Source organism: Callospermophilus lateralis, chromosome 1 (genome assembly GCF_048772815.1).
Source record: "Callospermophilus lateralis isolate mCalLat2 chromosome 1, mCalLat2.hap1, whole genome shotgun sequence".
Taxonomy (NCBI): Eukaryota; Metazoa; Chordata; class Mammalia; order Rodentia; family Sciuridae; genus Callospermophilus; species Callospermophilus lateralis.
Window position 1 is genome coordinate 180,799,380 of NC_135305.1, and position 12,577 is coordinate 180,811,956.

The window sequence follows — 12,577 nt, forward strand, 5'->3', positions numbered from 1 at the left end:
AGCAAAAGACATTGGTTTTCATACACAATTATTGATGACAATTGTTTTTAGTTCTAAAATCTAAAAGAAGTGTTTTGAAGATTTATGAGTCAGTTTAAAAATTATACAGACAAAATGTCAAGCAAGAAGACATTTAGAATGATAATTAATAAATATAGGATTTTACCTAATTCCTGTTACATCCAGCAAAACTGTATTAGCAAATGTTGTATAACCAAGGTCCAGTAATATTTTCATAGTTGGATGAACAATGTGCAAATCAGATGCTATTTGATTTCTTGCCTGCACATAGTTGTAATGCCAAGGATTGGAATAATCTAGTCCTCTAAAAAGCAAAATACCATGTCAAATATGATTAAAACAATATACCCTAGTGCTTCACAACAGTAGACGTGAATGTAAAATCAGTTCATTTTCAAACAGTATAAAAAAAACCTAGATGTAATACTACTTTTAAAATATTTTACTATGTCCATGCATAAATATATGGATAAATAAATTCTGAAATGTGCACAAAAAATAGGAAAATAAATAAAGTAAATTATTTACTCACAGAGGGGATTCAGGTAAAGGGCCTCCTTCATCTTCAAGCCATTTAACTGGTGGTTTCACAAGAACACTCTGTACTAAAATATATGTTTGTATTAATATTTCTTGAAATCCTTGTAAGACCTGTTCATATCAAAATCTTTGATTTGTGTTACGGGATGGTAGTTTACTATGAATTAAAACGAGTGTAAGAAAAAAAAACTTTATTTAGAACAAAATCAAGCTCTTTGGCGGGGGGGGGGGGGGGGGTTACCAGGGATTGAACTCAGGGGCACTCAACCACTGAGTCATATCCCCAGCCCTATTTTGTATTTTATTTAGAGACAGGGTCTCACTGAGCTGCTTAGTGCCTCGCTTTTGCTGAGGCTGGCTTTGAACTCTCCATCCTTCTTTCTCAGCCTCCTGAGCCACTGGGATTACAGGCATTCACCATCAAATTCAGCAAAATCAAGCTCTTAATACTATTTTAGCCATCGTATGGAGGTAAATTCAGTTATAGGAAAACTCTTAATTCTCAGTTCTTTGTGTTGTCTACTCAAAGGTCCCTGATATGGCCACTTAAGAAAACTTATGGCATGGTGCTTACTAGGGCTGGAGGGAAAAGGGGCTGGGGAGATGATGGTTCAAAGATATAATAAATATTTCAGTTATATAAGAGGAATAAATTCAAGAGATCTATTATACAATATGGTGACTATAGTGAATGACATGTATTGCACTCTTGAAAACTGCTAACAAAGTAGATTTTAAGTATTCTTACCATACACACAAAAAAATAAAATCATGAGAGGGCTGGGTTGTGGCTCAGTGGTAGAGCGCTCGCCTAGCATGTGGAGGCCCTGGGTTCAATACTCAGCACCACATAAAAATAAAATAAAATAAAGGTATTGTGTCCAACTACAACTAAAAATTAAATATTAAAAAAAATCATGAGTACATGAGGCAATACATATGTTAATCAGCTCAATTTAGCCATTATTCAATGTATACATATTTCAAAACATGTTGTACATGATAAAATATACAATTTTTTTCAATTAAGAAAAAAATATTCCAGGGCTGGGGTGGTAACACAGTGGTAACAACGCCTATATAGCACCTGTGAGGCACTGGATTTGCTCCTCAGTACTACATAAAACTAAATAAATAAATGAAACAAAGGTATTGTGTCCATCTATAACAAAAATATTTTTAAAAAAGAAAAATATTCCAATAACAATCATAACGATTAAATTCCTAATAAATCTGCCAAATACATTAATATGTTCTGAAAACCCTGTAAACAGGAAAGTTAAAACCAAAAAGGCAAAGTTAAAAAATCAAAACTCTACAAGGATTAGCTAACAAACACAGAAATTACAAAAAGTGCCCTTAAACTACAAAGATTTTGACTATATTATGGGCACAAAATAAAACTTTCAAGGCTGGGGTTGTGGATCAGTGGTGGAGTACTTGCCTAGCACATTTGAGGCACTGGGTTTGAGTCTCAGCATGACATAAAAATAAATAAATAAAGATATTGTGTCCATCAACAACTAGAAAAATTTAAAAATTAAAAAACTTTAAGAAAAATTCATATCTGAAATTGATAATAGTTTAAATATGTAGTATTCACTATTTATTTTGCTTCTACTTTTGATTCAACACCAGAAGCAAAGGCAAAAGAAGTTTGATGTGTTACTTACCCAAATATCTCTTCATGCTTTTTTCAAAGTCACTTGACACCTCATCTATGAGACTTTCAAGCAGTTCTTCTCTTTTTTTCCCTTCCTTTAAAGACTCAGGTATCAGCATTAACATGTTATCCAGCCATTCCTGCTGAATAGGTACTATAGGACTACTTTTTACACAGTGCTTCATAAACATGTAGTTGAACTGAAAACATAATAAGAAATATTAAATGTTCTTCATGGTGTGACATTTCAGTATAATTCCTGAGCTCAAGCCTACTAAAATATGTTTTTCAGAATAAAAATATTCGTAGCCATGCAAGGTGGCATATATCTATAATCCCAGCTGCTTGGGAGGCTAAGGAAGGAGGATTACAAATTCAAGAATAATGCAGCAATTTAGCCAGACTCTGTCTCAAAATTAAAATGAAAAGGGCTGGAGCTGTAGCACAGTGGCAGAGCACTTTCAAGAGCTTTAGTTTAATCACCAGTACTGAAAAAAACAAATTGTCAACAATAACATGTTTTCAGAATAAAAACCATTTTTTTCAGAAAAAAAAGCATCACAAACATTTTATCTTTTTTTTTTTTGATGAGCTCTTGTCAAATTCATGTTCTTAGTACATCTTTCATTTTTTCAAGCCAAAAAGAAGCTCCTTTAACTAATTTATTATTCCTTAATTCAACAAATACTCAAACACTGTTGTGACTATTGAGATATGTATTAAACATAATGACTAATTAGAACAAATAAAAAAATTTTAAAGTATTAAACATAATTATTAAAAATGTGGAAAAAACATAACAGTAGCCTGTGCTCTCTTGAATGTTATATTCTGATATAAGAGTAGTATAATCTAATTCCACAAATTCTTCCATAAGAATGAGAAGTCTAACAAAAAATAGACATGAATAAATGGAAGACAACGTTTAATCTCAGTAAAGGCATTTAATATCCTAAAAAATATCAATTTTGTGTTCCAAAGTTAACACAATCCAATAAAAATATCTATACACATTTTAATAAAACTAGATAACTTGATCATAAAGTTCTTGTGGGAAAATAAACATATAAGAATAGCCAAGAAAACTTTAGGAAATAAGATACCATGGAGGACTGGCCCTGGGAGACATCAAAACATACTATAAGGCCTATGTGATTAGAACAATAAGATAAAGGTATATGAGCAGACAGGCCAGTGGAAAAGAATACAAAGTCCAGAAACAGAGCAGTGTATCAGAAAATTTAACATAAAATTATCATTGCATCTCAAAGCAGTGGGGCAAAGATCAAGGTTTGAATAAATAGTCCTGGGACAAATGGTTAGTCATTTGGAAAAAGATAAATTAGTCCATTCCTTCTACCATACACAAGAATAAACTTCAAACAGATCAGAAATTTAAATTCTACATTGAAACTACACAAGAAGAAGAAGAAAAACATGAATCAAGGGGCTAGGTTTGTACTTCAGTATAGAGTGCTCTGCCTAGCACGTGTGAGGCACTGGGTTCGATCCTTTACACCACATATAATATAAATGTACCATGTCCATCTACAACTAAAAATATTTTGAAAAAAAATCAAGTTTATAGCTCAAGCATGGGGAAAACTTCTCAAGTATGATTCAAACTTCAGATACAATCAAGAAAAAAAGTGATAAATTTTGCCATATCAACCCAATGCCTCATGCACTCCCAGCAAACACTCTACTATGGAGCCACATCCCCAGCTTTGTGATAGATAAATTTTGACTATATAAAAACATTTGCAAGGGCCGGGTGCAGTGGGGCATGCCTGTAATTCCAGCAGCTTGGAAGGCTGACAGGAGGATAACCAGTTTAAAGCCAGGCTCAGCAAAAGCGAGGCACTAAGCAACTCAGTGAGACCCTGTCTCCAAATAAAATACAAAATAGAGCTGGAGATGTAGCTCAGTGGTTGCGTGCCCCCGAGTTCAATCCCTGGTACAAAAAAATAAAAATAAAAACAGTATGCAAGGCAAAAATGTCAATGAAAAAGTCAAAAATACTGGCATTCCAGGAAAAAATATTTGCAAGATACACCTCAGATAAAGTACAACAATTTTCTTGGAAAATTTAGGATATGGGTGAATCTTGAAGACAGTGTATTAAGTGAATCAAGATAATAATGAAAAGACAAATACAGGGTTGGGAATATAGCTCAGTGGTAGAGCACATGCTTATTAGTATCGGCAATCACCAAAAATATAGACAAATATTGTATAATTCCACTTATATGAAGCATCTAAAGTTATTAAATTCATAGAAAAAAGAAGGGTTATAGAAAGAAGCTGAGGAGAGGATGAAATGGAAGGTTATTATTTAATAATATATAGAGTTTTGGTTTTACAAGATGAAAATGTTCTGGAGATTGGTTGCATAACAAGATAAAAAGGCTTAATACTACTGAACTATATTCTTAAAATGGTTAACACGGTAAATTTTGTGTTATGTGTATTTTATCACAATTCATAAAGGGAAAATAAGTCCAAACTCACAATTAAAATTGGTAAAACAGGGGCTGGGGTTGTGGCTCAGAGGTAGAGTGTTCGCCTACTATGCGTGACTGGGTTTTATCCTCAACACCACATAAAAATAAAATAAAGATATTTTGTCCACCTATAACTAAAAAATAAATATTTTTTTAAAAAAAATGGGTAAAACATATGTACCAACATTTCAAATATTTTAAAGATGGAATCATCTAGCCAAATACATAGTAATAGAGGAAGGCTTCCTGGAAATGATGACTGAGCTGGATTAGGGACAACCAGAAAGCATAGATGGAAAGAGAACATGTTGGGCAAAAGTAGCAGGTAAGAAATGTCCTGTTTCCTCAAGCAAGTCCATGATGGTGGAGTATAAAATATACTACAGAGAGTGATGAGAAGAGGTTGGCAAATAGGTAAGGGTCACATTATGAAAGGCCTTGCCTGCCACATTAACCTTTAATTCTCTAGGTTGTGGTAAGCTTCTGATGGTTGCTGTAGTTAAAACAAAAAATGAAATTCTGATCTGATCTAAGGATAGAACATGAATAGGATCAATTTGAGAAACAGTCACAGCCATGTGGGGACAAATTACATGGCAAGTGGGTAGTTGAGAGGGAAAAGAAGTGAATACTCAGACATTTTAAGCATGAGTGATTGATAGTGATAATAACAACTAGAACAATCTCAGGAAGGAAGGTTCATTTTTCAACATGTTGAATTTGAGGTATTTTTACATAAAATTATTTTGGAATCAGCAACATGTAAAAGGTAGTTAAAACCAGAAATTGAATCATCCAGGAAGATTCACGGAAAGAGAACAGTAGCTACAGGCAGACAAGGAAGAGGAAACCATGAAGATGACAGAGAAATAACAAGAGTCTGAAAAGCAAATACAAGGGAATAGTCAAAAAGAAAGAAATTAGCTGGAGTCAGTTACATGCTTTTAATCCCAGCAACTGAGGAGGCTGAAGCAGGAGGATCAAGAGTTCAAGGCTAGCTTCATCAACTTAGCAAGTCTAAGACTATTTGAGACTCTGGCTCAAAACAAAAAATAAAAAGAACTGAGATGTAATTCAGTTCTAAAGTGTCCCTGGGTGGGCTGGGGTTGTGACTCAATGGTAGAGTGTTTGCCTAGCATGTATGAGGCACTGGGTTCCATTCTCAGCACCGCACATAAATAAATGAATAAAATAAAGGCCCATTGACAACTAAAAAAAAATTAAAATAAAAAAGTGCTCCTGGGTTCAATCCCCAGTAAAAGCAGCAGCAGTAGTTGTCATAAACTGGAATTGTCTCTATTTTATTTCAGCTATTCTAATAGGTATGTAGGAAAAATTCATCATGGTTTTTAAATTGTATTATCCTAATGGTTAATGATATTGATTTATCTTTAATGTGCTTGTTTGCCCCCAATACATCCTCTATGGTGAAATGTCTTACTCCGTTCTCTATTAGTTGGTTTATTTTTATACTGTTGAATTCTAGGAGTTCTTTATATATTCCAGATACTAGTTCTTTTTGGATATGGGAGTATTTTCTCCCAGTGAGTGACTTGTTTTTCATCCTCTTAATGGTCTATTGCTGAGCAAGTTTTCAATTTTGATAAACTCTTATTGGAGTTTTTTATGGATTATGCTTTTGAGGTCATACACAAGAACTCTTTGCCTAGTCTTGATATTTTTTGTCTAAAGTTTTATAATTTTATGTTTCTCCTATGTTTTCTTCTCAAAGGTTTTTTTCCCTGATATTAAGGATTGAACCAGGGTCTCAGATATGGTAGGTAATTGTTCTACCACTAAACTACATCCCTAGATGTCAAAAGTATTTTTATAGACTTTATTTTAAATTGGTACCAGGGATTGAACCCAGAGGTGCTCAACCACTAAACCACATCTCCAGCCCCTTTATTTTTTAAGACATGGATTTTACTAAATTATTTAGGGCCTTGCTAAGTTGCTGAGGCTGGCTTTGAACTTGTGATCCTCCTGCCTTAGCCTCCCACACCACTGGGATTATGGGCATGCCCCACCACAACTGGTTGTGTGCATGTGTGTCTATGTGCTTATGTGTGGTACTGAGAATCAAAGGCACTGGGGAATCAAAGCCAGGGCTTTATGTATGCTATGCAAGCACTCTACCACTGAATTACAGTCCCAGACCCTATATTTTACCTTTTATATTTAAACCTATGATCAATTTTTTTGTTAATCTTTGTATAAGGTATGAGGTTTAGACTAAGGTTTTTGTTTTGTTTTTATGGATGTCCAATTGCTCCACCCCATTTGTTGAAAAAGTTATTCTTCCTCCATTGAATTACTTTTGTCAAAAATCAGTTGGAGGGGCTGGGGTTGTGGCTCAGTGGTAGAGTGCTCACCTCGCATGCATGAGGTACTGGGTTCTATCACACCACATAAATGAAAAATAAAGATATTGTGTTCACCTAAAATTTAAAAATAAATATTAAAAAAATCAGTCAGATGGGGTTGGGGTTGTGGCTCAGTGGTAGAGCGCTTGCCTCTCATGCGTGGGACACTGGGTTCTATCCTCAGCACCACATAAATAAGTAAAGTAAAGGTATTGTGTCCATCTACAACTAAGAATTTTTTAAAAAGTCAGTTGGGTGAGCTGGGTGTGGTGACACATGCTTGTAATCCCAGCGGCTCAGGAGGCTGAGGCAGGAGGATGGCAAGTTCAGAGTCAGCCTCAGCAACAAGACGCTAAGCAACTTGGTGAGACCCTGTTACTAAAAAAAAATACAAAATAGGGCTGGGGATGTGGCTCAGTTGTTGCCTGTCCCTGAGTTCAATCCCCAGAACACGCCCCCTCCAAATCAGTTGGGTATATTTGTGTGTGTCTATTTCTAGATCATCTTTCTGTTTCATAGATCTATGTGTCCAACTATTTCAAAGTAAAAAAGAGATTTTGTTAAATCCAATGAAAGTCTAATGAGAGAAGTATTGAAAAAATATCCTTCAGATTTAGCAATTTGTGGTCACTTGTGACATCAATGATGAAGTAACAGAATTCCTAGAAGCCAGATTGCCAAGAAGAGCTGGTTCAATGACTGCTTTCATGCCACTATTTTCTTTTTCTTTTTTTTTTTTTTTTTTTTTTTTTTTTTTTTTTTTTTTAGAAATCACAAACTGTGGAGAAATAAGAAGATTGCTAAACTGGGGCTGGGGATGTGGCTCAAGTAGTAGTGCGCTCACCTAGCATGAGTGAGGCACTGGGTTTGATTATTAGCACCACATAAAACAAAATAAAGATATTGTGTCCACCTAAAACTAAAAAATAAATATTAAAAAAAGAATGCTAAATATATACACAAATACACCTTACAATTCACCCAACCTCATGTTTTGGGGTTATGGTGTACATTCCAGTTCTTATATCTTGTAAAGAGGCACATCTAAAGTCTCCAGAAAAGTTTAGAGACAGGGGAAGAAAGGGGAAGGGCATTTAAAGAACAAAGCCTTGACTAACTGAAAAAAGAAAGGTTCTTCCATATATCCTCAACCAATAGGAAGGTATTCTCAGTCCTCTATCCTCAAAGAAAATAAACCTTCCAGGACTTATAAGGCTTATAGCCCCATCTGGGAACATGCAGTATAATTTCCTCTTATACATAACCAATTCCAAAAGTCTCTGTATCCTTCCTATTAAATAATATTTACATGCTATCATATTTCTGCTAATCACATTGCAGTCCCACATCATCATCCATGCAGTCAGAGTCATTTTTTTTAAAGAATCTCTAGCACCTAGTATGTATCTAGCATATATTAGATTCTTAATGAGGTATCTGTTGTTTGGATAAATAGCCATCATTATATCAATATCAATATAATCAATTATAGCCTTAATTTTAAAATGAAGATGTATTTCCTTTAAAATTGCCACTCAGAATATTTTTTAAATTGTTTGGAATAAGAACTATTATTTACACAACTAACCCTCAAATAGTAAATGACAACAAAGCATAACTCTTAAACCCCATATCGTCACTGGGCACCGTGACACACGCCTATAATCCCAGCAACTCGGGAGGCTGAGGCAGGAGTATCCAGCATTCAAAGCCAGTCTCAGCAAAAGTGAGGCACTATGCAACTCAGTGAGACCCTCTCTCTAAAATACAAAATAGGGCTGGAGATATGACTCAGTAGTTGAGTGCCCCTGAATTCAATCCCTGGTACCCCCAGAAAAAAAACCCCAAAACCTCAGTTTCTAAATTTCTTTCTTTCCTAGGATGAGGCATAACAAGGGGTCTTAGAAAAATGACTTTGAATAAATTTATTTGAACATTTTCAAAACAAGAAATAAACAATTAAACTCACTCCTTTTCTTTTAATTTCACTGGTCATCTGTAAAAAACAAATAAGATAATTAAGAAGAAAGTTTTTAAAAATCGAAAATATTTTAAATTTATCTATTATTTAAAATTATTCATATTGATATTAAAATAATTAATATAATATAAGGATAAGTATTTTAAAAAGAAAATAACTTACAGTTGGAGGATAATCAACTTCTGGTAATGGAGGTATTCGTTTATCCAATGTTCTGTCTAGATTTTTTTTGGCTCCATCAATTCTGAAATTTATGATTAGAAAAGCATATAACTCTAGAAGCTAACATTAGCATAAATTATTAAAAACACTGAAAGTCTAACATTTTTTCAACTCCACTAAAAGGAAAGATATTCGAAAACTCTTTATCTGACTAAATTTTCTATGAGAAAATTATCAATGAGTTCTAAAATTTTATGTTATTCAAGTATAAGGTAAAAGGGTAAGAGTAAAAATAAAATCAACTTTTTCAATTGTAACTTACTGACAATTTGAAAATTAGTCCCGATGCAGAAGTTCAAATTAATCCTGTCAGAGAAGGTTTCCCTTATCTATTATATAAATAAGTACCTCTCTCTTTCACTATCTATCTTCATTTATCTTTTTTCGAAGCACTTAACAACATTTAGTATATACTGTAGACTTTTTTTATCCATTGTCATTATCCCCAATAAGAACAGTATCTGGCACACATTATGTACTCAATTTTACCTTAAAAACTGTGTATGGATTTTTATCATATATAAAATATAATTTCCTCTTTGAATTAATTTGTACCATATTGGATAAAAAATTCATCTTACAACAAATATTAATACATGCAAATGGTATACTAGGTACTATTAAACTATAGCAGCATTAAATCTCTAGGAATTTATAAACTGAGTGAGAAAATAAAAGAGTGCCGGGCTGGGGATGTGGCTCAATCCGTAGCACGCTCGCCTGGCATGCGCGTGGCCGGGGTTCGATCCTCAGCACCACATACAAAGATGCTGTGTCTGCTGAAAACTAAGAAATTAAATATTAAAATTCTCTCTCTCTCTCTTTTAAAAAAAAAAAGAGAGAGAGAGTGCCATAAGGGCACTCTGGTGGTTCAGAGGAAAGATGAGTTTGTTCCACCTGATGAACACATCAGCATTTGCAATGAGCTTTAAATGAAAGAGAAGATTTCAGGTGGAGCTGTGGTTTTACTGGGATCTGAAAAACAGGAAGGCAAAAGAAGGATCAAAGGAAAAAGGGATAAAAGGAGTTGTCCAAACTGTCCAAAGTTTACGGGATGAGATGGACATAAGTCTGGAGAAGTGGTTTGGAATATCCACCTAATGGCCTCAAATGGCAACTTCTGCATTTAATCAACAATGGGAATGACTAAGAGCTTTTGAGCAAGGAACATTTTAAGACAAACCTAACCATTTATAAAGGCCAGATACATTTTAAAAGATGACCAAAGAAGAAGACATTCAAGGAAAAGAGACCTCAGAAAGATTGGAGGATGCCAAGTATGACAGGAATTATTAAAAAACAACAACTGAGCGGGGTGCAATGGCACACACCTGTAATCCCAGAGACTCAAGAGATGGGAGACTGAGTTCAAAGCCAGCCTCAGCAACTTAGTGAGGCCGTAAGCAACTTAGCAAAACCCTCTATCAAAATAAAATGTAAAAAGGGCTGGGGATGTGGCTCAGTGGTTAAGCGCCCCTGCATTCAATCCCCAGTATAAAACAACAACAACTGAAGGATGAAGGAGATACCATTAGAAAGGTAAGAGAAGAACCAAAAGGAATTTCACAGTAAGTGTGGTTACGGGAACCATAGCCTGGGCATAAAGGGCCATGTCTGTTTTACTCACTATTCCAAGGTACATAAGCTCAATAAATACTTAATAAATGAACGACCAGAATAGTGGATGTGGGGAAAATATCAGATGTCTAGTTCAGTACTTTGCTTGATATGTGAACATTCTCAACAATATCAAGCTATACCCACGGTAACCCAGGGCAAGGGCTCAGTGGGGGGATGGTCAGTCATCATCACTTTCTGAGACAACCCAATTTATTATCAGTTAAGCTCATTTTCTTAGAAACAAATTTCTTATATTGACTTGTGGCTTTATACTTCTATTCTCTGCATAAAAGACCTCTATATGTATGACCTGTATGATCTCTATATACAAAAGGTCAAATTCTTCCATGTTACTCTTCCAAAAACTTGATAACCTGCCCAGTTCCTTCAACTACTCCTGTTAATAAGAGTTACTGTTTATAGGAGCTTATTATATCCTAGGCATTGACTTAAGACCTTTACAAGCATGGATTTCATTTAACTCTCATACCAATCCTAAGTAAGCAATATTCTTTTCTCCATATTTTTTAGTTGTAGTTGGACACAATACCTTTATTTTATTTATTTATTTTTATGTGGTGCTGAGGATTGAACCCAGGGCCTTGCACGTGCCAGGCAAGCGCTCTACCATTGAGCCACAACCCCAGCCCCTCTTTTCTCCTTTTATAGGTAGGTATATAAGGGATAAGTAAAGTTATATAACTTGTCAAATTCACATGAGGAGATATGAATCAAGGCCTGAGTGATGTGAGAGTCTATATTCTCACCAATTAAGTAAATTTTGTGGTTTCAAATTTCCTCCCTCCTCTGTACCTATTCTGGTTTATCAATGTCTCTCTTAAAATGTGATCCCAGGAATCCAGATGTTGACAAGTACAGAGTGAAATTTTCCTCTTCCCTATACTAGATATTCTACATTTATTAAAGCAGCCTAAGACTGCATTTGCTTTTTTGAGTACCCTTACCACCCCTATTGAATCTTACTGAGCCTGTACTAAACTCCTAAGACTTTTAAAAATATTTTTTAGCTTACACATAGACACAATGTCTTCATTTATTTTTATGTGATGCTGAGAATCAAACCCAGTGCCTCACATGTGCAAGGCAAGCCACAACCACAGCCACATCCTAAGACTTTTTTGACATTAAGTGGAAAATACTCCTTTTTTTTTTTTTTTTTTTTGATACTGGGGATAAAACCCAGAAGCTCTTTACTACTGAGCCACATCCCCAGTCCTTTTTATTCATTATTTATTTTTATTTTGAGACAAGGTCTACAGTTGGTTGCTTAGGACTTCACTAAATTGCTGAGGCTGACCTTGAACTTGCCATCCTCTTTTCTCAGCCTCCTGAGTTTCTAGGATTACAGATGTGCACCACCACAATTGGCCCTCCTCTTTTCTTTGTTAATCTTCAAGACCCTCCTTCATTTCTCCCTGAATAGCCTAGATTTCAGCAATTGCTACTTTCAAGGAATGTTACTTATACATTGGTATGCTAATTGGCATTTGTGTAGGCAGGCTTGCACTGTAGTTATCCAACATAAAGATAAATGCCAATTTCCTTGAACTTTCTATATGAAAATGCCACATCTTAATAAAGCAACAATTTCTGGAACATGTTTTCTCCTACTGTCTATTAATAAAAAGAACTGGGAAGG

At 34.9% G+C, this 12,577-nt stretch overlaps 1 protein-coding gene across 1 annotated transcript in view; it reads right to left on the minus strand.

Annotated features, from left to right (window-relative positions):
* Positions 1-12,577, minus strand: part of Dnah12 (dynein axonemal heavy chain 12) — a 269,851-nt gene that overhangs the window by 252,949 nt on the left and 4,325 nt on the right. Inside the window, exons 2-6 of the mRNA XM_076839530.1 lie at positions 9,238-9,319; positions 9,064-9,090; positions 2,235-2,424; positions 554-626; positions 167-325 (exon numbers count right to left, since the gene is read on the minus strand). Coding sequence (XP_076695645.1) covers positions 167-325; positions 554-626; positions 2,235-2,424; positions 9,064-9,090; positions 9,238-9,319 — 531 coding nt within the window. The remainder of the gene's footprint in view (positions 1-166; positions 326-553; positions 627-2,234; positions 2,425-9,063; positions 9,091-9,237; positions 9,320-12,577) is intronic.